Source organism: Sphaeramia orbicularis, chromosome 9, assembly GCF_902148855.1.
Source record: "Sphaeramia orbicularis chromosome 9, fSphaOr1.1, whole genome shotgun sequence".
NCBI classification, from domain to species: domain Eukaryota; kingdom Metazoa; phylum Chordata; class Actinopteri; order Kurtiformes; family Apogonidae; genus Sphaeramia; species Sphaeramia orbicularis.
Window position 1 is genome coordinate 37,983,338 of NC_043965.1, and position 23,879 is coordinate 38,007,216.

General features: G+C 38.2%; 1 protein-coding gene across 1 annotated transcript; it reads left to right on the forward strand.

Annotated features, from left to right (window-relative positions):
• Positions 1-3,503: 3,503 nt before the first annotated feature.
• On the forward strand, positions 3,504-23,769 carry LOC115426221 (factor in the germline alpha-like). The gene is made up of 4 exons (XM_030144230.1): positions 3,504-3,698; positions 20,556-20,702; positions 20,818-20,907; positions 23,590-23,769. Exons 1-4 carry the CDS (start codon positions 3,513-3,515, stop codon positions 23,767-23,769), a joined length of 603 nt encoding a protein of 200 aa, XP_030000090.1. The 5' UTR covers positions 3,504-3,512.
• Positions 23,770-23,879: the final 110 nt, after the last annotated feature.

A 23,879-nucleotide genomic window follows, 5' to 3' on the forward strand; every position in this document is an offset into this window, starting at 1 on the left:
TGAATATTCCCACAAAGCCTTTAGAAATGAGTTTTAAGAAGTGGTGTCTGTGATTCTCTTGCATTGGTTTAAATATGTATAAAAGTTAAGTTGTTTACAAGTGCTGCAGCAAAAAGTGACACTGCTGGAGAGTGGAAAAAAAAGTTTAAAACTTAACAGAAAAAAGTGCTTCAAATTTAAAGCCAAAATGTCATGCTCCTCCCTGGTGGTTGGAAGCTCAAAGTACACATCCAACAAAAGTTTAACTGAAGGTGATTTGGGACTTTTTAGGTCGTTTTCATCAGCTGGATTTGGGTTTGGATCATCATTTCTCTCATCAGTTTGTTTTTCATAGTTTATAAACCATATCTCTATCCAACCTGTGGTATGATCAGCATGTGCACAGTTGTAAATTGTATATAGCTTTTTTTAAATTTGTCTTATTTTTGATTTTGCACCTCTTCTGCTTTTGTCTTTGCTGCTGTAAACCTGGAATTTCCCCTTGTGGGACTAATAAATACAAATCTTATTTGATGTTATAAAAACATCATGAATCTATCATTTGGAAATGCATCCCACAGCCAATATGGCAGCTCCTGTCACTGCTGGATTTTAGCTTCATTCTTACAGAGTGAGAGGAAACTGGGTGCTTCTATGAAACTGGGTTCATTTTGGTACCTGGCACTTTGCCGGCTTTTTTAGACACAATAATAAGAGAGAAATTTAGACATATTTTGTTCAGTGGTGTATGTTTGGGTCTTTATGGGTTAAAATATGAAATGGGGGGGCTGTATGTGGTCCCTGAACTAAAATGATTTTAACGCCCATTATTGTTAATATCTTCACTGTAATTTTTATCCCACGGGTCAGATTGGACCCTTTGTTCAGCGGTTCCTGGCCCACAGACCATATGCTTGACACCCCTGATTCAGACTGACCAATTCAACTAATAAGGCACATGTCTTTGACTGGTGGGAGGATGATGGAGTACGTAAAGAGAATATACACAGACACAGGAAAATGCAAACACCACACAGAAGTTTAAGTTAATATATTCAACCAGCCTTTTTCAACACTTATAAAGTGTTTTATTCTGATTCAGTCACTGCAGGTGTATGTGTCACTTTTTCAACAGAACAGTCATTTATAAGAACATACACGGAGGACAGGAAAATAATATTTACATGATAAAAGCCCTGTTAGGCAATGAATGGTTTCTGTTGACTGAAACGCTATTGAGCTTTTATTTTGTAATAGCTAAAGAAGTACATATTGGAGTAATCTCCAGGTATGGTCAGGTGATGGAAGGTAAACTTTGGACTCGTCTCTGGTTGCGAACAAGACAAGCTGGTGAAAGTAAACTGTTTTTTGTTTTGTTTCGCTTTGTTTTTTTGATGTTTTTTTTTTTTTTATTACCAATTTCAACCATTTCTACTTATTAAACAGAAGAAATTAGAAATGAACCATATAGAAATTTAATTTAATAGATTCAGTAGCCTATAGTCCAGCCTTTTTGAACACTTATAAAGTATTTTATCCTGATTCAGTCACTGCAGGTGTTCGTGTCTTTCTTTTTCAGCAGAACAGTCATTTATAAAAACATACTTGAAGGATGATTTTTTTTTCCCCCAAAATGCTTTATTCAAACACACGGTGTACAAAAAGGCACAAACATTGCACAACCACATTTTCATTGTCCATAAAGGCACAGACAGATCGCAAACACCAGTTGAAGTGTACAAAAAAATGACAGACATATGCTCTCAACAGTTGAATAAATAACGAAAAGACATAAATCAACATAAGAAAAATAAATAAAATAAAGAAATTCCAATTAAGTAAAAATAACATTAACTCTCTTTCTCTTTAAACCATGTATCGCAGTGGCGGCTGCTTGTCTTTCAGACACGGGAAGCTCATTGTCGGCTTACATCAAAAAAAAAAAAAAAAAAGTCAAGTTATTTAAACATACATTCGGCCCTCCGTTCCTTTTTAAGAAAATGGTCAGTGACCTTATCGTACCAACTAGGCGTCTTTTCCAGGGACTGGACCAGTGTCCTCTCTGCTTAGATTGCCTTGGCCCATTGTGTTGTGGGTGTAAGACTTCAGCCTTTTTAAACAAGAGATGCTCCTTTCGCTCCGACCTAGCCGACAGTATGATTGATTTAACTGTCTACAAAACGATATTAAACTCGAACAAGAAATGATTAAATTATGTAACTGAAACAAGAAAACAGTGAAATTATGTTAAATTGAAACAAGGAAGTACAATGAGTGTGTTTTATTTACAGTGCAAGAAATGAACGAGTAATTTCGTAGTGGTTTCTCTCTTTATTTCACAGCAGAATGTGTGACGGTATTAAACTGAACTGTGTCAGTGAAGGAGTAGATCTGAAAACAGCTGTCAATCAAACGGGATTCAGCCTTTCGACTGATCCTCCAATCAGCACGTGGGATTCTGGCGTCCAGCCCGGCCGAGCTCCGCCCACAGCTCCATTCACCCCCAGAGACGCCCAGCGTCCGGGGGCAGGACAACATCGTGGCATTTATCCAATTACCGTCCAGTTTTGAGGCAATGAAAAAAACTGTTCCACTCAGTCCCATTGAAGCCGATAGACGCCCACAGTCTACGGACAAATGCACTGAGCAGAGATGTATGAGAAAACAGAGACATGGGAATGTATGAGAAGTGAACAACACTGCGTCCGTTGATTTGTGATAAAGCTGATTTGAACGAACTCATCTTTAAGATGAACGTGTTCTAACACATTTATAGTCAATAAAATGTCAACACAACCTTACATATTTAAGCATTTAATTTTCGTAATTTTAGGGGAAGCCGGGCCTCCCTTGCAGTCTATGAGAAATCGCCACTGATGTATCGTATAGCTTGACAGTTTTTATACTCTTCATTGAATCTAAATATCTCAATGCTTTGATGTATTTCTGAAATTCACAATTAAAACAAATAAAACAGGGGGTTACTTTGGACACTCTACTTTTGTGTATGTGAAATTTCCCAAACAAAATTAATAAATTAAGAAAAAATTCAATTTGGTCATTATTGTGATCAAAATAAGTGATAATGTTTTTACATTCTATCTTCACATTTATTTTAATTTTGCACAGAATATAACTTTCTAATCGGGACCAGAACTCACTTGAATGTACACAGTAATAAAATAAATGTTATTTTTTCTGATTCATTGTTACAAAAAGTACACTTATTCTCAACGTCTAAAAACTTAGAGACATATGAGTTTGTTACATATATTGAGCAAAATTTTTACATGAACGATGATATATCCTGGACATTTCAATGTTTTGAGGTGTATGTAAGCCAAGTGGGGTTTGTGGTATCCGACGGTCAGTGAATGCAGCAGAGCCCTTTTGCAGTCCCTCATTATTAACTCCGGGGCTCAGGTGTGCTCACCTGTCAGTTCGGAGAACCTCCCACACTGATGTGTTATTGAGTTTAGACCAAACGGAGAAAATTAGCTCATAAGGGAACATTTAATCTCCTGGAGCCTAAAATGAAGGTGCCGGAGGAGGAATTAATGGGCGACATTTTGAAGCGTCTAACCGGCGAGTCTGCCCTCCCTGTTTACAGCAACATAGAGAAGTTCAAACGGGGCAGGGATGGCGTCTATGCAGTGGCCGAGGACTTTCATGAAACGGTGAAAAAACGAGAACTTGTCAACGCCAAAGAGCGACAAAGAGTGAGTGTTCTGTTGTATTATATTTATAGCTTTAATACCGGAATACAGGAAACAGGAAAGTTTTATCCCCCCCCCCCCCCCCCATACTTTATTTTCAAAATATCGTATACACATAGACCAGAACATGGCATGGAGAGAAAAAACAAACAAACAAACAAACATAATACTCCAGGTGAGGCAGGAAGAAATTAAATACAATTACATAAATAGGTAAACAGGAAAGTTACACTGAAAACAAAGTAGCTCACTTTTAAAAGCTCCTAATGTTACCTTTTACCTTTCATTTGATTCTTTTATTTATGCTTAATTTGAGTATTCAGTTCAGGTCTGTTATATTGTTACAGTCTCCAAACAGTAAGAAAGTAGATCAGTTTCATGATGACGTAGGACGTATGCTGCTCGCGCACCTCGGAGGCAGAAAGCACTCTGAGTTCGTAGCAAAACACTGTCAGTGTGAATAATGCAGTCGTCTTGCTGTGCCGTGGGTTGTCAGAACAGAAAGAACACACAGAAGGATTTAATCTTCTACAGAATTCCTGCTGGCAAACATCCCTTCCAGAAAAATCGGCGAAAGTTATGGTTGCAGGCATTAAGACGCAAGAACTGGTCTGAGGAGGAACTTCAGAATGCTGGTCTGTGCAGTGCACACTTCAGATCTGGAAGTACTGGACATCTACCAGACAGAGGTCGAGTTAACAGGAAATATTCTGCCATTGACAGATTTTTTTTTTTTTTTAATGACAGAAAATTCTGAAGGCCGTCCGTCATTTTGACAAATTAAAATACTGAGGGTTATCGTTGTTTAGCTAACTTTAGCCAAAACTAGATGCTACTTTGCTAGCACAAAATGTAAAGAGTCTCCTTAGTTCTTTTTAAAGCCTAGTAAATGTGATGGCACTGATAAACACAGTGAAAAACGAGGGACTGATGTGGTGAAGGATGAGCATGTTATACGCCAGTTCTTATGGCATTTGGTGTGTTATATGTACACATTTTCTACCTTTCATGTGTTATTTGATGGCATGTCAATTTATGCCCAGATCTGTGGTTCACATAACCCAAACCCTCAGTGCATGGGATTTGACACTGCGTGAACAAACACAAGGAAAGCTTAGAATGTCTACAGATAACACACCAATTAAAAGTGGCGTAAATAATTATGCGAGTCTGATATCACATTGGTATATCAGCCAGCAGCAACTACAGCTGCTGCATCATTGAGATGTTTTTGAACATTAAATACTAATAAATATATCTCATTATCAAAAAATAAAAATTTGAAATGACGAATAATAATGTGTTATGGCGGAATTTTTACGACCTTGTCCGTCAAGATGACGGAAAATAAAAATGTCTAGCGCAACCTCTGCTCCCCACCCGTCTGTGACAGTCTGCTTTTCTACTATGGGACAGTCTTCCTGATGTGGTCAAGTCAAATTATGCGACCGTGAAAGAGAAGATGGGATCGGCTTTTGGACAGAAACAGTTAATGGACAGTTTCAGAGCTAACATATTTGCTTGTTCACGAGTTCCAGAGGAGAGCCTGGAGGTGTACGCCGGCTGATGTGAGCCGGCTGGTAGCTGGTACTCCTGTTTTTGCCTCTGAGTTACGCGCGCATCACTGTTATTAGTAAACATTGAAACTCATCTGTAGGTCAGCTCAAAAGGAAAGGAGACCCCAACATGGAGAAAGGACACCATAGAAATGAAATGACTTTAAGGGTTTTATTAACCCTTTCAAGCATGAATTATGAGAACCTTAGTCAAGATATTTTTCCAGAGTGTTTTTATTCCTGTTTTGGCATGAAAAAACCCCTCGATGCAATCAGGTTTTTTTTTTATGGAGTTACAAAAATGTCCACTAAACCGGACACCTGGCATTTAATTTTTGAAGCAAAGAAACATGTATTTAAAACCTGCTATCAGAAAGTGATATGGAAAACTATGCAATAAAAACATTTCTAATGCTGCTAGTCAGATGTTTTCCCACGTTTTAACATACTCTAATGCTGTTATTATTCACTTCATGGAGATAATATGCAAAAAAAACCCTATTTTGTTTATTGATTTACACTCAAACATGTTAGTGCAGATCAGGTTTATCAAGAACATAAAGTTACCGTAATGGTCTGAATGTCAGTGTATGGGATGATGCATAAGTGTCCACTGTGTTGGCTGATATGGAACTAAAACAACAAAACCCATGAATATACAAGAGAACAGCTGGAGAAGAACTGTCCACTGGAGTGACCAGTGTGCATGAAAGGGTTAATCAAGTAGGGATGCACCGATATGAGTATCGGCATCAGCTCCGATACTCAGTGTGTGTACTCATACTCGTAAAACATATCCGATACAAATGCACCGATACCACTTCCGGCCGTGTGACATTCTCAGTTCAGTGCAGCAGGTACGAGGAGGAGGAATAAAGTGTGGGGAGTGTGGAGATTTAACCAAATAAATGACAGTGATAAAAGTAACGCTGACTGCAAGTAATGTTACAGACACAGACAGATACAGACGCAGCGTTCTGTCCGTTCTCTGCGTAAATTCCATCCATTTACCAGGTGCTGGCGGATGCGTACACAGAATGAGAATACCGGGGGGGTACAGAGTGGTGCAGACCGCCACCAACAGAAGTGAAAATGAAACTTATCACTCATTTCTCTTTTCTCTACCTGCTGAAGCTAAGCTTTTAAACCTTACCAGCGAAAACGCTGCAATATTAGTATCACATTAGTGTTACCGCTGTCATCTCCATGTTTGTTATTACTGACTTTCTTCTTCTTCTCAAAAACTTTACTCTTCTTCGTGGTATTTGTCCAGTATGGTTAATTCTGAGCGGCGCCCCCTGGTGGATTAATTGAGAAACGCTCATTCCAACACATTAAATGTCAGTAGCAGCACTTTTTTCCAGTCAGACTAATGACAGTGACAATAAAGCACATTTACAAAAGGAACTAAGAACTGGAATGGGATTATTAAGTACTCGTATCAGTACTCGGTATCGGCAAGTACTCAAATGTAAGTACTCTTACTCGGTCTGGAAAAAAAAGTGGTGTTGGTACATCCCTATAATCAAGTTAAACAAAAGTAACCTAATGAATCAACAATGAAGTCTTTTAAGAAAATAACAAACTCAAAAGGCAATACATACCCAAAAAAATGAACTCAATGAACCAAAAAGACCTGAGGCGCTGGCAAATATAAATAAAATGGAGGGGGAAGGCAGGCCACCCCCTATAGCAGGGGTGTCAAACTCATGTTAGTTCAGGGGCCACATTCAGCTCAATTTGATCTGAAGTGGGCCGAACCAGTAAAATAATAACATAATAATATATGAATAATGTCAACTCCAAAATTTTCTCTATGTATTAGAATAAGTAAAATTAAACAATGAAAATATTACAACTACAAACTATCCACAATGTGAATAACATGAACAAACTTAAAAAATAAGTGTAATTTTAACAATATTATGCTTCAGTTGATGATTTTCACGTGTTCATTATAATTTGCAGATCACAGCAGGTCTACAAATACACAAAATATTTAATAACAGGTGGAATATTGTTAAAATTGTACTTGCCTCTCATAAAACATTTCAGGTTGTTCATATTTGTTCAGGTTATTCACATTTTTTGTGAAATTATGCTTTGTTTTAGTGTAAATACATGAAAATATTTGCATTTACCAAGAAAGAAATTTGGAGTTGTGAGTATTTATAGATTTTTATGATAGTATTTTACTGGTCCTGCCCACTTGAGATTGAATTGGTCTAAATGTGGATCCTAAACTAAAATGATTGTTAATATGTTCAGTGTAATTTTTGCATTTCACAAATTCATCCTAAGGGCCAGACTGGACCCTTTGGCGGGCCGGATTTGGCCCCCGGGCCGCATGTTTCACACCTGTGCTCTATAGGGACATAGAAGCTGCTCCCCCTCCCTAACAGAAAAGAATTTATTCAACTAAACCTAAAATGAAAAGTTTGACCACCGGCCACCCCCTGGCCAAACTAAAAGAAATCAACTTAAATGTTAACCAAAAAGAAAGAAGCTTCCAAGCCTAAAGCTCAGCGAGGTCTGGAGTGGTTTGCTGCTGTGTCTGGGTCTGGAGGGATTTACATCTGACTGGCTTTTGTGGCTGGCTGACAGTCAGAGTGGCTGGTTCATCTGATCATCAGCAGGTATGTCAACTGATTGAAGGACTCAAACAGGGTTACACAGCACATGATGTCATGGGCACATGCAACAAAATGTTTATAAAGCCAGAATTCTAATGAATACTTGTGTATTCTCTTACACTTCCACCTTACTTGAAACTTCTCTCTATCCTCACATTTGTCTGACAGCTTTAGGAAGGCTATATGATGTATTCAAGTAAAGACATCTGAAGGGTTTATTGAAGGGGTGACACAATTTTCAAAAGTGTTAAACTCTAAACACTCATTTGTAAAAGTTTAATATCTCTACTTCTGAAAACAGTGCATGAAAAGACCACAAACATGTCACTTGGTTAAATAGTCTATCAGCCAGAGGGGGTCACTGGTACCAAACAGGGGGACAAATGCTATCAGTTATTTTTTTGAAAGGTGTATATATGTAGATAATAAAAATGCATGATAGCAGTGTGAGAGTGGTAGCTTTCTGTAAAATATTGGCATGTTTGATATACATGGTCAGTTCCTTTACAGCATTTTGGCTACACTCACCTGTAAGTGGTTTTCTACTAATATCATCTGGCAGGTTGAAGATATTATTACAAATATGGTCTGAATTAAAAGCCAAGATATAGGCCTTTAAGATAAATATTCATATTCAGTGCAGAAAACTTTATTGTAGGAAAACTAGCCACTGGTACTTAACCCCTACCCTTTAAATATTTGTGTTTTTTTTTTTTTTCAGAAAAATTCTAAAGAAGTTAATCTCAGAAGACAACCATGTAGTTTATGACAATATGTCTGGCTTAGCCTTAGGACATTTCTACATAATGCATATCTTACATTAGGAATTTATGCACGTTCTAGGAGAAATTATGTTAAAATAATGCAAAACAGTCTAACAGATAAAAATTTTCAGCGGCATGTGCTTTTTCATAGGTTTTTTATGACAGCATCTTTATTACTCAAGATATATCTACGAAAAGGGTATCAACCTAAAGTTGGTATTACTGGCTTTTAGGAAAGACTAGAAAATATAAATTATATCCAGTTAAACTGGCAATCTTTACTTAAATTGTTACTCCTATCCCTTAAATATTTTTAGGGACCGAGCCCACGGGGAGAGGCCCTCTCTCTCACACAGTGAGGGAGAGGGCCTTTGCCCTTCAGGGCAAAGGCCCTATTGTTTTTCGTTTGTTTTTATATTATTAGGGACCGAGCCCTGACGGGGAGAGGCCCTCTCTCTCACACAGTGAGAGAGAGTATTGTTTTTCGTTCGTTTTGTTATTAGGGACCAAGCCGAAAGGTAAGGCCCTCTCACACAGTGAGAGGCCTTGCCTGCAAGCAAGGCCCTATTGTTATTCGTTCGTTTTTTATTATTATTATTATTATTATTATTATTATTATACTATCGTCACTTTAAACTGGATTTTGACCCCCTGAACATGCTCAAAAACTCAGCAAATTTGGCACACATGTCAGGCCTGGCGAAAAATTTAATAAAATGAAAAAATTAACCCCATAGGTGCCAAAATGGGCTCTATAGCGCCACCGATGTGAAAAAAATGGCAAATGCCCTAGTGGCCAGTAGGAATGTCGTACAGACATAGAACCAGTACCAAAATGTTGGTTGCAAAAAGCACTAAAAATCATCCACTGACACTTATGACCTAACTCCAACAGGAAGTTCGCAATATGCCTTTCAAAATAAAATTTCTAAAACTTACTCGGATGACACCGTTTGTTGTATTGACTTCTAAATAGCACCAAAAGATAGAGTGAACCCTCCTCACAAAAGTGATCTCGTAGCTAAGTCTTAACTGTCTTATTTTTTTTTTTACAAGCCCGCAAAGTTGCCATGTTTGGAACTCATTTTTCACTTTGAAGTTTTTCCCTACATGTGACATATCTACGCGTTCACGGGACTCAGCACAACGCTCACATGCAAAAAAGTTTCAGATAGCATGTACGGTTATTGATTTATGACTATTTGTTTATTTTCATACTTTTTCCACTTTAGACTGCCATTTGACCCCCTTAACATGCTCCAAAATTCACCAAATTTGCCATGTATGTCATGGCTGGTCAACACTTTCATACAATATCAAATTTAACCCCTTGGGTGCCAAAATGGACTCTGTAGCGCCACCTATGTACTAAAAAACACACAAAATGTGCCCTAGCGGCCAGTAGGAATGTCACAGAAACATGAAACAAATGCCAAAATGTTGGTCTGATTGAGCCCGACAAATCATACACTGACACTCATGAGTTAACTCCAACAGGGAGTTGGCAATCTGCCTTTGAAAGTTACTCTACGTTTCTGCAATTACTGCTTATTCATTTCAGACTTTTGAGTAAAAACTTATACCTCATTAAATTCCCAAAAGTCTGCAGAATCCAAAACTGAAAGAATTTTTCAGATACGACCTACGGTTATGGAATTATGGCGATTTTTTGAAGACTATGTTTACTTTCACTTTTCACAATGGCAAACTCCCTATAAAAATCTTCCTGGTGCACAGCTGTATGTGTCTGTCTGTAGTGCAGTGGTTCATGTAGCTGCCTATGGAACAAGAGGACCCTGGTTCAAGTCCCAGGCATTCCAAGAATTTTTTTTTTTTTTTTCTTTTTCATTTTAAAACTGTTTTTTCTGCATTGTATTGTGGATATTGGACATTTTGCACACATTACAAAGTACACAGAGTAAATTTTTTTTTAAAATAAAACCTCTATTAAAAATAATACATAATGTCTATTACATAACTTCTTTTCATTTTTATGACCAAACACTCAACTGTTTGTACAATGTTTCTTCATTCAAAAGTACTCTTTCTCACAGACACACATGCTCACACAACAGGGTTTTTCCAAAATAAAAGCCTTAAATGTGACAAATCATCACTTTAATGCTCAATTATTCACACAATTTCAATTCATTTTTCTAACTGATTCTTTCTCTCACATACAAAACAAATGCACATACACACAGTAGGGTTTCCAAATTAAAAGTCTCATTTTAAAGGTGATGGTGGTTTCAGCAGAGGGTCGCTGGTGTTCTGTACAGATGTAAGGAGGACAGACACTAAAGGGTGGGAACTGGTATGGGGACGGAGAGGTGTGAGTGGAGCTGAGGTGTGGACGGTCACGGGAGGCGGATCGCGGGGGAGGCGGAGCGCCCGGTGCGAGGTCCCGCCCAATGCTGCTTGCAGCTTTAATTATTATTATTCTCCCTCCGCCACTTTAACCTGGAATTTGACCCCCTAAACATGCTCGAAAACTCACCAAATTTGGCACGCATGTCAGGTCTGGCGAAAAATTTGATAAAATGCAAAAATTCACCCCCTAGGTGCCAAAATGAGCTCTCTAGCGCCCCCTAGAATCACAAAAACGGCCCTAGCGGCCAGTAGGAACGTCGTACAAACATGAAACAAACACCAAAATTTTCGTCTCATCGAGCCCGACAAATCTCGCACTGACACTCATGACCTAACTCCAACAGGAAGTTCACAATATGCCTTTCAAAATAAATCGCTAAAATACCAACTTCTAGTAGGAATGTCGTAGACACACGAAACCAATGCCAAAACTTTTGTTTAATAGAGCCCAATAAATCACGCGCTGACACCTATGAGCTAGCTCCAACAGGAAGTTCGCAATAGGCCTTTCAAAATAAAATTTCTAAAATTAACTCCTATCACACCGTTTGTCGTAACGTCTTCTAAATAGCGCCAGAAGATAGAGTGAACCCTTTTCAAAAAAGTGATCTCGTGCTTTTGTGATAAGTGTCTTAGTTTTTTTTTAGAAGCCCTGAAAGTTGCGAAGTCTGAAACTGAAAATTCAGTTTGGACTTTTCCCCCACATAATATATATTGAAGTGATCACAAAACACAGCAGAACACTCCTGTGAAAACATTTTTGAGATACGATGTACTGTTTTCGAATTACAGCAATTTATCCGAGAAATGGTAGCTGAGGGAACTGCAGTCTGAACTCCTATTAACTCACATGTGTCATCTGTAGAAGCCATGTGAGATGAACGTGCGCATGCACACACATGCTGACAGCTGATTGGCTGAAATCTTGCTGCTCAAACAGTGCAGAGGCTGTTTTGGTTTGAAAGTCTACAAACAACTCATCATAACTCTCATATTTCTGGGGTTACAGGAACAAATTCTACATCCAAATGTAGGAAAATGTCTTTTCTTTCCCAGACTGTTGACATTTGAATGTTAAAGTGTTTAGTTTTGGATCTGTGGGCCTCCAAACACAACAACTGCTGCTTTTTCCCTCCTTCCCTCCTGTGTTCCATTTGTCTCACTCACATGTTTGACTAACTCCACCTTCGTACACTCACTGCTGATTCACTTCTGACTTTGTTTCATCACATTATACATTCAAATGTTGGTCCAACCTTCCAGAAGTCTGACATGACAGAATTTTTCAGATAGGAGCTACTGTTCTGGATTGACGTCAGTTTGTCTGACAGGTGGTTTTTAGTTCATTTCTCTGAAACTCCAGTGTCTCCTCTAAGTCATTAGTGTTGATCAGGTGCACCTGCCATGTTTATGCTCCCATAGCAACCATGGAGAGTCCATAGCAACTGTGTGAGTGAGTGAGTGAGTGAGTGAGTGAGAGAGAGACAGAGACTACTGCTACTGCTATTACTGATCCAACCTGGATTATATAAAAAACTGATTATAACTGATTCTCTCTCATTCTCACAAACACACACACACACACACACACACACACACACACACACACACACACACACACACACACACTGTAGAGTCCACAGCAACCATGTGTCTGACATTACTACTACTACTGCTATTTATACTAATACTACTACTGCTATTACGAAAACTACTACTTCTATTACTACTACTACTACTACTACTACTACAACTACTGCTATTATACCTCTACTACTACTGCTATTACTACTACTAGTATTACTGATCCAACTCACTTAATTAAAAAAAATGATTATAACTGATTCTCTCTCTCTCTCTCTCTTACACACACACACATACAAACACACACACACACACACACACACACACACACACACACAGTGTAGTGTTTTTCAAAATAAAAGCCTTATTGTAAATGGGGAGAAAAAAACCATAAATCTGCCAAAAAAAAGTAAGAATGGTTGGAGGGAGGCGTGATGGGTAACAGTTGGTAGCATGGGAGGGCGAACACGGCTAGAGCGCGAGGTCCCGACCAATGCTGCTTGCAGCTTTAATTATTATTATTATTATTCTCTCGCCACTTTAACCTGGAATTTGACCCCCTAAACATGCTCGAAAACTCACCAAATTTGGCACGTATGTCAGGTCTGGCGAAAAATTTGATAAAATGTAAAAATTAACCCCCTAGGTGCCAAAATGAGCTCTCTAGCGCCCCCTAGAATCACAAAAATGGCCCTAGCGGCCAGTAGGAATGTCGTAGAAACATGAAACAAACGCCAAAATTTTTGTCTCATCGAGCCCGACAAATCTCGCGCTGAGACTCATGGCCTAACTCCAACAGGAAGTTCGCAATATGCCTTTCAAAATAAAATGCTCGCATACTAACTTCCAGCAGGAATGTCGTAGACACACGAAACCAACACCAAAACTTTCATTTAATCTAGCCCAACAAATCACACGCTGACACCTATGAGCTAGCTCCAACAGGAAGTTCGCAATATGCAACTTAAAATTAAATTTCTAAAATTAACTCCGATCACACCGTTTGTCATATCGTCTTCTATATAGTGCTAGAAGATAGAGTGAACCCTTCTCAAAAAAGTGATTTCGCGCTTTTTTGATTACTGTCTTAGTTTTGTTTTTATGAGCCCTGAAAGTTGCGACGTCTGAAACTGAAAATTCAAATTGAACATTTCCCACACATATTATATATTGAAGCGATCACAAGCCAGAGCGCGAGGTCCCGACCAATGCTGCTTGCAGCTTTAATTTTTTTGGTTTTTTTTTACGTTGACTCTCTATTTTGACCTTCATGCTGTGAACATATGGACCCTTGGATCCTTGTTTTACTTTGGATGAAAGAGGTAATTATTTTTCATAATTAATCTTTTCCACAGGTTGGTAATAAGTGACTGTGTACATGTATGCTTTACACAGAATCTTCTGTATTTGCAGATCTGATTGGTTACTTAAATTAGAGGTAACAAAGTTGTGTGTGTCATTCTGTTAATTCAGTTTCAACTGTTATGTTTGGCTTCCTTTGCCATGTTCTTTTACCAACTTACTTATGAAATTGAAAATTGTATTTGAGTGTAAAACCTATCATTCTGGCATGACCATTATACAAACAGGAAGATATGTTTCTATTCTCCAAACAGATATCTATCATGTTTTAGCACATTAGGAGGGTTTGTATGTTTATGGTTCATTTAGTATTTAAATGCTAACAATGAAAAGAGTTCTTGTAAAGTAAATTTAAGCATAATCTTTGGATGATTCAATATTGAAGGAGCTAATCTGTACCATATTATCTCTAATAATGAGTTTAAATTGTGTTCAACAGGAAAATGGCAGACAAACAGAGTGACTGTTGATGATCAGATCCTTTGATGTGTATCGCAAAACCAGCATAAAAGGCACTGAACGTGACAACTGAGCATCTGAAACAAGTGTTCAGTGCAAGAACATTGTTTCTGGTCAGATAATCAGGCAGTGGAGGAAATTCTTGTCTAGTACAGGCAACAAAACCAGTTTGGTTGAATTTCTAGTTTACAAGTGGATGCAGCCAGCCACAAGGAGAGTGCTAAAAGAAAAACAGTTGTTTGTCACAACTGAGTGTAAGTGCTGTTTGATAACAAGGGAGAAATGTGAAGAAGAGCCAAGGCTGGAGGTAACACGTGAGGAAGCAGATACCCGCCTCTTGCTACATGTAGAACATGCAGCTCAGACTGGAATAGCGTCGGTTATTATAGTTGCTGATGATACAGACATTTTCTTGATGTATGTAGCTTTCAGTGACAAAATAAAGGTGACATTGTTCCTGAAATCTGGAACAAGAACACATACAAGATATGTTGATGTAAGTAAAGTGGCAGCTGCATGTGGTCCTAATGTTTGTAAAGGACTTTTAGCCATCCATGCCTTTATGGGATGTGACAGTGTCAGTACTTTTGCTGGAAAGGGTAAACTTGCAGTATTGAAACTTCTTAGGAAGGACCAGGCGACACAAGAAGCATTCAGTCAACTGGGCAAGGAATGGAATGTCGCAGCAGCTTTGTACGAGGCACTAGAAGTGTTCACATGCAAGTTGTATGTGTCCAACAGCAAAGTGGAGAAACTCAATGATCTGCGGTATCACTTATTTTGCATGAAAGAGGGTGAAGTGGAATCACATCAACTGCCACCATGTCAGGATTGCCTATACAAACGCATTCAACGGGCGAATTATCAAGCTGCTATATGACAACTGTTTATTGAGTCATGCTGATGTTCCAAGCCCGGTTGGCCATGGGTGGAGTATGGAAACAGTTGAATGACAAAGTAAGTTAGCTATCAACTGGATGGATGGTTCTCCAGCCCCATCTTCGGTCCTGGAATTGCTGGCATGCAGTTGTTCAAGGTCATGCAAAGCGCCTGAGTGCACATGCATTGCGAATGGACTGAAGTGCACTCAGATGTGCAAACTTAAAACTTGTGCAAACCAACCAAATGATGAGGAAGAAAGTGAAGTGGATATATCGAGTGAAGATGAAATTGATGAGCCTGATTATTAAATTATTCTCACAATCTTAAAAACTGCCACATACTTTTCATATGCAAGCACCACGTTATCTAAGAGGTTTCCACAATGTACAGAGTGGCTATTCATAAAGACAATTCCTAATCAGTGAAATACATCTATTAACCAATGGTTTCCGCCATGTTTACATATTCATATAGAATTTGTAGATAGTTTAAGAGACACAAAGAGAGATTAAATTGCAATAAACATGCTTTTCTCACACACACACACATATATACATACATACATACATACATACACTCGAGGAAAAAAGAAATGCACCACTTTCATTTTCTTGATTTTTTTTTTTTTTTTTTTCAGAAATATGACAGTTCTTGCAAAATTGCAAACTACAATGAGTTCAGTACTATTCTGAGTCAAAATGAAATGATTGTTTTCCTGGTTCTGGTTGATTGATTTTGATTAGCAATAAGAACTGTATTTTTGTATTCCTCACCCATGTCTGCTCATGAGTCAGACTCAGATGAATTGGACCTCTCCTCAATTGTGCAAAACCATCCCCTATAAAAAGACACCAAAATGGAGCAAAAACACATTTGTCCACAATGCCACAACTACTGCAACCGGAGAGAGATCGGGCCATTGGCATACTTCAAGCTGGACGGAACAGACGGGCCATAGCCAGGGTGTTTGGAGTCCAACACTCTACCGTTGTACGGCTTGCTGAGCGTTACCACACCACCGCCTCCTCCAATGACTGTCCCAGATCTTGTCGACCGTGTGTTACAACCGCTGCACAGGACCATCCCGATTGGCTGTCACATCTCTGTGACAGGTTTCGGCCGGCAATGGCCCGATCTCTCTCCGGTTGCTGTAGTCATGGCAATTTTGGGGTCGGGCTGATAGACTCAAAGTTCTGTTTTGAAAGCTGTTAATCTGTGTCATTCACTGAAAAAATTATTAAGCTAAAACTAATATATGGTCAAAATAACACTGTTGTATAATCTTCACATGATGTGCAAGCTGATAGTTTACATTGTAGCTCGGTTTTTAGACATCCACAATAAAACCACAAACCACCTCGGTTTTCTGTACAGTTTGTGTTGTCAATAGCTGAACCAAAGATCTGTTTGGAATCCAACAAAGAAGGTTAAAAAAAAAAAGTCAGTTTAGTCTGAACTGCATATCAACAAGCAGCAACTTAACAAAGATTACATCACATGGTAACTTCGGGCTAGGGCTGCACGATATTGGAAAAAACTGACATTGCGATAGTTTTTTTTTAACCCTGCGATACATACTGTGATATGAAAAACTATCAGGAGGATATAATAGCTGTGTGGTGCTGACGTAAATAGTCAAACATATTAGTTGTTACCTCTCATTAGTTGCATTTCCACACTATCAACACAGAACACGTGTTTCGGTATCATCCTTCTTGTACCCGAAATATTTCCAGATAACTGACGTTGCTTTACTTTTTGGCACCAAGTCTTCATTTTTGGTGATTTTCTCTTGTTTGTTGCTCATTTTTCAATGTTATTACCAGTGACTCACTCTATGTGAAGGGCGTGATCCGCTTTGGCAAACTGATTAAGAACGATTGTAATTGGTGGATCGCTGTGTGCAGTGTGTGTCAGGTACCCAGGTTCAACTTGGATGTGAACAAGTTGAGTTCATGTGCCTCGTACATTACAGGACCTGCGATGTGACTATTGCGCACATGTACATCGTGATGACAATGCTCAAACAATATATTGTGCAGCTCTACTTCAGGCTATACCCTCATAAGTCAGGGGTGTCAAACATGTGGCCTGGGGGCCAGAATCGGCCCGCCAAAGGGTCCAATCCGGCCCGCAGGATGAATTAGTGAAATACAAAAATTACACTGAAGATATTAACAATCAAGGATGTTAAAATAATTTTGGGCCAATTTGATTTTAAGTGTGTCAGACAAGTAAAATACTATCATAGTAAACTATAAACAATGAAAACCACACATTTTTCTTTTTGTTTTAGTGTCAAAAAAGTAAAATTGCACAAAAAAATGTACATTTACAGACTATCCTTTTACAACAAAATGTGAACAACCTGAAATGTCTTAAGAGAATTATTGTGTAATTGTACCAATCTTCTGCCTGTTATCAAATGTTTTGTGTATTTGTAGATCCACTGTGATCTGTAAGTTGTAGTGAACATGTGAAAATGAGAAACTGAGGCCAAATAATGGTATACATTGTTAAAATTGCACTTTTTTTCTTAATAAATTTCATTTTGTTCATGGTTGTTCATGTTTTTCATATTTTTTTAAAGGATAGTTTGTAGATGTAAACATTTTGATATTATAATTATACTTTTTTCACTTTAAAACATAGAAGTTAGACATACAAATTTTGGAATTGATATTATTTATATATCATTGTTATTTTTTTAATGAGCCGGCCCACTTCAGGTCATACTGGGCTGTATGCGGCCCCTGAACTAACATGAGTTTGACACCACTGTCATAAGTGTTACGATCAAACTCACCCGTGTAGAAAAAACACTGCCATTTCATCATCAAACTCCACTGTTTTCATTTACAGCTGTGTCCAGTGGTGGAAATAACAACAGTGCTTCTAGTTTTTATCACGTTCTTTGACTCTAACAGTTGTTTTTTAGTGGTTCTCATCCCATCTGGTCAGTTTTCTGACATTTTGGTCAAAGGCCCTATAGTTAGGGTGACCAGGTGTCCCACTTTGTGCAGGACTGCACAGCATTATGGGCATTTTTTCCACGTCCCGCAAATTGAGATGATGTCCCACATTTGATTGGCTCTGGCTCCGAAGTGCAGGACAGTCGCCTTTCTCCAAATATGACTTTCATTTTACAGCGGAGACAGCACTATCACCATATGCTGTGTCCGCTGTCAGTCAACCAACATGCATGTGGGGTCAGGAGTCCATCAACCTGTCACCTGCCCTCCTGAGCTCCGCCCACTGATGCACAAAACAAAGGGAAAAGCCTCAGACATCGACATGCAAGTATTGGCGGAAATCATGAAAACTACAGAAAAGAATGGGAAAATGTTTATACAATGGGTGAAAACGGTGGGGATGATTCACAGAGGGTACTCTGCGAACTATGTCCAACTTATTTCTCTATTGCGCATGGAGGCGAGTATGACACTCATTGTATGTATGTGATGTTTGGTCAGATTTGATCCATATTCCCTTTTACCTACTTTAAAGTTTGTAGTTTAAAATGAGAGACTTGAGGCGACAAAATATGCTTTTATTAAGTGTGTGGATATTTATTTTTTGACAAAATTCCACAGGATATTTACTTGATCTTACTCTATTTTTATTACTGTGTTAGAATGCTAAATGTTGGACTGTTCTGTGTTTGGATGCACAAAGGTTTTTGGTCCAAGTAATTTTAGGTTGGCTGGAAGTGGATACAGCTTTTATAATGTTGCCAGTTATGCCTTTTTGTTTTATTGCACACACATTAGTTTACCTTTGAGGGGTGAGAACATGTACTCAAATTTTTTAAAAAAGCTGATTTTCTAAAAATATTTAATTACAATGTTTGAAACTTGAGGTTTCTTTTTTGAGTTTTTACAAGTAGATTTTTTATTTTGTTTTTACAAGCAAAAAAAATTGTTGAAACCTGTGCAAAAAAAAAGCAAAAAATGAATGCCCAGTGCGAAAATATGCATACTGTGTGCAACCAGATCAAATTGTTGTTATTCATATTTATAAGCTTGACAATAAAATGCACATTGTTTAAAAATCTAGACTTTGTTCCAGCATTACAGTTACGTGTCCCACATTGTCCCACACAAACACACTCCTTGTCCCATATGTGGCTCGTAAGCACCTGCTCACCCTACCTGTGGTTAGTTTTCCTCACTATGGGAGACCACCTGAGTGACTCACTACTCCCTCTAGTGGTCACATAAATCCACAGCGCTGTCATTATGAATTTATTGAGGTTATATCAGCAAACGGCAGTAACAGTCAAGTTTGAAAAACCTTCCTGAATCTCTCTGAAGTTTTTTCTTTTACTTGAAGTGGTTTTTGCCATTTTTCACCAGTGAGTAAATGTGCATTTAGGAAATTCGTTTAAAACTCATCTATTAAATTATTCTGACATAATGAACATTTAACTCGTGACTGATCAGCTGACTGATCAGTGTTCACAGATATTCCTATGACGTTGACACTACATTTGTAGTAGTGCTGACCTATGAGGACACTGAGTTATCCTCTTCCTTATCCACGGAAGAGGACGTCATAGACATTTTAGAAAATAACAACAGATGGCTCTGCCTCTTCTGTTTAGTTCATTGTATCCTTCAGTGCTACCTGCTGGCAACATAACACAGCCTAGATAATTTGCTCTAAACTGACCTCATGACATTGTGTTGTATGTCATGCCAGTTTGTATGCATTTTTGACCTTTCACATGTTATTCAACGCCATTTGATCACGTGTCAATTTACATCAAGATCTGTGATTCACATAACTCTAACCCCTAACCTTAAACCTTACCCTCAGTGCGAGGTATTTGGCGCGGCATGAACATGCATACGGAAAGCTTATAATGCGTACAGATAACACACCAATTAAAAGGACCGTGTATATTTATGTGAGCCATAATATCACATTGAGAAATGTGTATATTTTTTAATTCCATTTTGCAAATTTTTCAAATGTTCACTTAAAGTTTTCTTGACATTTTCAGATTCAGAAAAATGTATTGATCCCTGAAAGGCTTTTCAGTTTCAACGGTGTCAGAGGAGACCAAATTAATACTGCAGTGTTCAAAACAAAAAGTATGATAGAGCAGATGGGCTAAAACCCTAGAATAAATATACATTACTAATAAAATCACCTAACAAATACAATCATCATTTCAGGGATTGCAGCTAGTGTCATTGCTTCACACACCTTTTAAATCGGTTTCCTTTCTGGCTCTTTTCTATGTAGATCAAGAACCTGAACATGATGTTTTCCCGCCTGAAACGCATAGTTCCACTTATGCGTCCAGACCGTAAGCCCAGCAAAGTGGATACGCTGAAAGCAGCGACGGAGTATATTCGATTGCTTGTAGCAGTTTTGCAGGACACTGACAGTGTGAGTACAGCTTTCATCAGGTCTTTATCAAAAAGCAAGTGTCCTCTGCTGTTTGTCACAATCTTGACTGCCACTTACCGTATAATGTTGATTAGTGTTATTTTCTGTTTGTCAGGATGATGGCAGTGGGACTGATTTCCTAAAGAATGCAATCACTCACGGTCAGACTGAAGGCTTGGGCAGTGACCTATGGAGAGTTGATGATGTGAGTCCTGTTTGTTCTTTTCCTAAATACAGCTACGACTGATGATTTGAGTGCATCTTTGTTTGATTAAACTACTGGTACACAAGGGCATCTAAAAATTAGAATACTTTGAAAAAGTTCAATATTGCAGAAAGTGCAAATATTTAATATATTGTGAACACATTACTTGTAAACTAAATGTGTCAAACAGTTTTTTTCAGTTTTGATAACTACAACCAACAGTTCAAAAATATAGAAAATATGTCTCTCAATAGAATATTTCATTTTGAGTTAATCTGTATTTATTTATTCATTTATTTTACCCCATCCTGTTCAGCAATTTGGCCTCCAATATAAGTGTACTGGGGCTACAAGATGTCTGACAGTTTTGATCTGAAAGGGTTTTGAACCTTATATCAATTTCCCTATTGGATGGATTTAATTATTTTATTACTGTAAGGATTTTACCTGATGGGAGAACAGGACAGGGGTTATACACAAACAAACACTGATACAGACCCTGAAACAGAAAGAAACAACAGACAAAAACAGAACAGTAACAATTACAATGAACAGTAACAATATATTCTGAACTTATTTCATCTAAACTAATATGTTTCAAGCAGTTTTGTTTTCAATCTTGATAACTACAACCTACAGCTTAAAAATATAGAAAATGTGTCTCTCCTCGTATAATATTTCATTTTGAGTTTGAGTAAATCAGTTTTTATGCAATTTATTTAAATACCATGATTTTACAAGTCTAAAATGATTCAATTTGAAAGTTGTTCAGAGGACACTCATTTACGTCTTTTACAAGGAGAGTAGGCCACAGAAGGTGACTGCTGAAAGAGCTGGCTGTTCAGAATGCTGTGAACTGTGGGTGAACATGAGTGGTCACAGGTAAAGCAGATTCAAGAACTTGGTGGAGCTTCACAGTGGACTGAGGCTGGAGTCGGAGCATCAAGAGCCAAACGCAAGGACATGTTCAGAAAATGAGCTACAAGCATCACATCCCTAGTTCAGGCATTCCTGCCAGTGTTAGGACAGACCAATACTCAGTAGTCCAACATCCACTTCTCCACTTCTCTTTGGATTTCATTTAGAATAGATTAGAATCTTCTTATTTTGTCAGTAGGGGTTCACACATATAAACATGCACCACACACACTGAAATTTGTCTTCTTTAACCCATCACTAGATCATACATCACACACACTGCATGCTAGGAGCAGTGGGCTTGCCATATCAGGTGCCTGGGAAGCAAATGGGGGGATTGAGTGCCTTGCTCAAGGGCACATCAGCCAACAACTCTCCGCCAGTCCAGGGAATCGAACCTGCGACCCTTCGGTCACAAACCGACTCTCCAGCTGACTCCCCAGCCCTCTAGGCCACATCTGCCCCCAGACCCATTTGTAAGTTAGGGTCTGGAGGCAGAGTGGAGAGGCACAGAATCCAAGTGGAATCAAGTCCTTTGTGACGTTACCACCGTCAGTAATGATTTGTTGTGCTTTGCCATCTGCTGATGATTCCATCAGGGATGATTCCCCTGAGTTTTATCATGTCCAAGGTCAACACAGCCGTCAAGATTTAAGAGCACTTGCCTCTCTCTGTGGAATGGCTTTACGGAAATGCTAATTTTCTCGCCTCACCTGAACTCTGTAGAGAGTCTATGTGGTATCATCAAGAGGATGATGAGAGATACTTGAGCAGTTCCACAGGCTGATCAATTCCACACCACACCACCACATTGCCTTAGGGCTTCTTTCAACATTCATTTATGCAAAAGGAGCCCTGACCAACTACTGAGTGCATAAATGACTACACTTGTAGGAAGTGTGACATTACCACATTATAAATCCTTCTTTTTTGATTGAAATTGTCTAATGCTTCTGTATATTGAGTTTGGGTTGTGTATGAGCTACAAGCCATAAGTATCAAAATTACTACAAAAAAGCCATGACATTTTTAAATATATATGTAATGAATCTAAAACATATGAATGTTTAATGTTTGAATTGAATTTTGGAATGAAATCTTTTTTTTTTTTAGGATATTCTCATTTTTTGAGATGCGTCTATAGATATGTACTCGTAGAGTATAGCCATCATAAACATATTCATGACTACAAACTAGGAATGTAACGATTACCGGTATACCGATAAACTGCGGTAAAATTCCTGACGGTTAATATTATCGTTTAAATTCTAATTATCACGATAACCGTGTTCGATTACCGCACTTTGAAAGACAAACTTGATCTGAAAAATGGTCAAACAGTGTCCATAAGGTGTCATCTTTAATGCACATTTGTAGGTTTGATGTTTACATGTTAATATTTGAATGTTTCTGCAACAGGAAGTACATTGTGCCTATTATTTTCTTTTCTTTTTTTTTTCTTTTTTTTTTTTTTCAAAATACAAATTGGTTAAATTATTTCAGGCTGTGTATAAGACAAATATTTTTTGAACATTTCAAGCACATTTCAACAATACCGTGGTAATATTGATAGCCATGATAATTTTGGTCACAATAACTGTGTTATGAAATTTTCATATCGTTACATCCCAACTACAAACCAAATGTGACTCGCATAATTTAATTTTAACTGTTCAACTTGTATAAATACACTGAAAAAACACTTTCCCTTGTTCAAAGCAAGTATTATGGTGAATTTATTTAATGTATTATGTACCTTGACAGTTTCTGAACATGACAGATGAGCACATGGAAGATGGATTCCACATGATGGCGGAACCAGGATCAGAGGATGGAGATGTGACCAGACTAGTGCTGCAGCACTGTGTGATGCCTGCATACCAGTTCATCATCAAAGTATCGCCAGATCAGACTTCGGTAACTCATTTAACTTGTACAATATAAACACAGCAGGTGCTAAAATCAGAGGGGGAAAATGCAATATTTTGAAACTACATGCCATCCATCTGCAGCTCTACTGTCTCGATCCGAATCAAAAAACCGAATATAATCAT

What these genes read in the sequence shown, in the direction of transcription:
- LOC115426221 (XM_030144230.1), top strand. Translation starts at nt 3,513, where the DNA reads ATGAAGGTGCCGGAGGAGGAATTAATGGGCGACATTTTGAAGCGTCTA. An exon ending in TTTTGCAGGACACTGACAGT is followed by an intron (nt 20,703 to 20,817) that starts GTGAGTACAGCT and finishes TCTGTTTGTCAG; the next exon opens with GATGATGGCAGTGGGACTGA. An exon ending in ACCTATGGAGAGTTGATGAT is followed by an intron (nt 20,908 to 23,589) that starts GTGAGTCCTGTT and finishes GTACCTTGACAG; the next exon opens with TTTCTGAACATGACAGATGA.